The sequence below is a fragment of the Haplochromis burtoni genome, unplaced genomic scaffold (genome assembly GCF_018398535.1).
Source record: "Haplochromis burtoni strain Fernald_Lab_line unplaced genomic scaffold, NCSU_Asbu1 Contig_4033, whole genome shotgun sequence".
In the NCBI taxonomy this organism is placed as follows: domain Eukaryota; kingdom Metazoa; phylum Chordata; class Actinopteri; order Cichliformes; family Cichlidae; genus Haplochromis; species Haplochromis burtoni.
In genome coordinates, this window is record NW_024586394.1 from 2,115 (window position 1) to 4,874 (window position 2,760).

At 34.7% G+C, this 2,760-nt stretch overlaps 1 protein-coding gene across 1 annotated transcript; it reads right to left on the reverse strand.

Moving 5' to 3' along the window:
* Positions 1 to 840: 840 nt before the first annotated feature.
* Positions 841 to 1,740, reverse strand: LOC102313173 (olfactory receptor 6N2-like). Its single transcript, XM_005953385.2, has one exon. It carries the CDS (start codon positions 1,738 to 1,740, stop codon positions 841 to 843), a length of 900 nt encoding a protein of 299 aa, XP_005953447.2.
* Between the last annotated feature and the right edge of the window lie 1,020 nt (positions 1,741 to 2,760).

Below are 2,760 nucleotides of genomic sequence, written 5' to 3' on the forward strand. Positions count from 1 at the left end.
AATACCAAAAACGTCACTTGAGGGTTCAAGTCCAGCTGTATTGTATATCAGTCTATTATAATCAACAGGTATGGTTGTTCATGCCTGAGGTTTTTGTTTGTTTTTGTTTTGTGTTTTGATACTGCATTCTGTGTCAGTGAAGGGCCTGTACTATTTCTTCAATTGGTTAATACTCTGCGTGGAAGCCTGGCTGGTCCTGAAGGCCTCTATAGATTGAAATCATCTCAACAGAGACTTCAGGTTACACCCATGCCTTCCAGAACAAAAATAGTAAAACTGACCAAATAAAGGATCCTTTCCAGAAAATGAAAGTGAACTACTGGCTAAACTACATTTTCTTGCACTCCAAAAGAAAACAAACTGGAAAGAAAATCCAGATATATAGTTTTCAACTGTAAAATAAAACGTATTTTGAGGTGTCTGAACTGTATGTAACACAAGATTGTAATGGAATTTCATTTACACAGAGCCACAAGATAAAAAGTGACTGGCATGATAACTGTCTCATTTTTTAAGTACTCGACCTTATGTTACTCTACTTCATCCCTTTTTCATTTCTCTTGATGTTGTGTTAGTATCCATTAAGAAGGATATTCACGTTTAATTTCATTGTGAAAATCAATAGGGGCAATCACATTAGATGAAACTATTAACAAATGTATTATTAATGAGGAGAGTGATATCAAACATTCATTTTAATATTTGTTTACGTTTCATTTTGGTTTTTAAATATTGATCAATTCTCAGTTGTAGGAGGAAAACATTAAGCCAGTTTTCATAAAATTCATAAAAAATGAGTAATAAAAAAGACTATAAATTAATAAATTGGTTTGCTTGCAATTAACTGAACAGTATTTTGAGGTGTTTAGAAATTTCTTTCATCTTTAGTCCATATATTATTGGATTACAAAGAGGGTTATATGTTACAAACTGTAATGTCATTATAAAACGTGCAGTTTTAGGAAACTCTGATTCCAGTCTAACTATAACCATATCATACGTAAGCAAACAAGAATAGTTCATTAGAACTAGCACATGAGGCAAACAGGTTTGTGCAGCTTTTTTTCTGACATTTCCACAACTCTGATAGGCAACTATAATTATCTTTATGTATGTAAAAAGTATAAAAAACATAGGAGAAAGTGCAACATTAAATAGAACAACCATACCATATATAGATAATTCTCTTGAATTGACACAATAAAGATGGTTGACCGAATTGTTACAAAAAATACCTTTCAGAGTAAAGTTACAGAGTGGTGTATTTGCATTTCCTGCTATTGGCACTGCAACCTGAATAGCAGGTAAAAACCAGCACAAAAGCAGGAAAATATTGACTCTTGTTCTTCTCATTATAGAAGGATATTGCAAAGGTTTACATATAGACACATATCGGTCATAAGCCATAGCTGACAGCAGTAAGAATTCTGAGCAACTTAAGGCATAAAACAGGAATACTTGAAAGAGACAGGCTTGATACAAAATAATCTGTTTTTCAGATAAGAAGTCAATCAAAAGCTTTGGGTAGATGACAGTGCTCAAAACAACAGAATTCACTAACAAAGCAGCAATGAAAATATACATAGGCTCATGAAGGCTTTTTTGAACTACGATAAGCCACACAATAGTGGAATTGCTGCAAATTATTAGAATATACACCATAAACATGATCACAAAATAAAGATAACGGTATTTCTCCACTTCCACGTGACCACCGAAGGTTATATATGTTAGATTCATTTCAGCATTTGTGAAGATCAGAAACTGAACTAAAATGTAAAACAGGTAGAACGAGTAACAAACAGTGTATATAAAATATTTGTTTTATGTAGATTGTCTTATTGATAGCTACCTAAACTTGGTGTGTGTTCATTTTTTAAAAGTGAACAACTCAAGTTACATCAAATATATAATGAAACTTCAGTCTCTATGGATCTCATTAAACCGTCCACATGGACTTGCTACTATGTTGACCACTTTAAGAGAGTGTTAGCTGTTAGACCTTACCTACATGGGTGCACATTCTTTTTTTATCTTCCGAACCACACTTTGCACTTTGAAAAAAAAAATTCAGCGTTAGGTGCACTAAACACAACAAACCATGCGATTCTCATAAGTAAATGTATTTTAAGAAAATTCTATTGCTTATAGGAATTTATTATAGAGAGCAAAACACTTGGAAAAGGTAGTAAAAAAGTGTGGGCTCTAAATAATGGAACACTTTGGTTTTGTCAGTCTATTCTGCCACAAAGAAACTACAGCCTTTATAGAGTTTGCAATAATAGGCCCAAATTTGTTGTCGTTGCTGAGCTTTTTGGTGTGTATATTGTGGTACTGCCTTAGCGGATTCAATCATTTTCCATGCAGTAGAAGCCTCATGAACAACCCCCTAAGCACCCTGATTTTGAATGACCAGTAGTAAAACTCGAAGTACTGCCAAACCACCAAGTAATTTGGCCTGCTGCAATGTTGACAAACGTATCCTAGGCCTTTTCCCATTCAAAATAAATTTAGACACCACAGAGTGTATATCCTTAAAGTAAGTCAGAGGAGGGAGGAGTGGCAACATGAATAAAAGGAAATTAAGACATAACAGTATGTTCATTTTGACTGTGCTGAGGCCATAGTCTTAGTGTTAGGCAGGTCAACGCTGCATAATACAGCTGAGTGAGCAGATGTCAAGATTGGCTGAATAGAGGTCAGCCAATCCAAATTAAGTAGCACAGAGCCGAACCAATCACAGCCGCAGCGTCACGTCGC

Coding starts and splice junctions, on each gene's coding strand:
- LOC102313173 (XM_005953385.2), bottom strand. CDS start 1,740: ATGAATCTAACATATATAACCTTCGGTGGTCACGTGGAAGTGGAGAAA.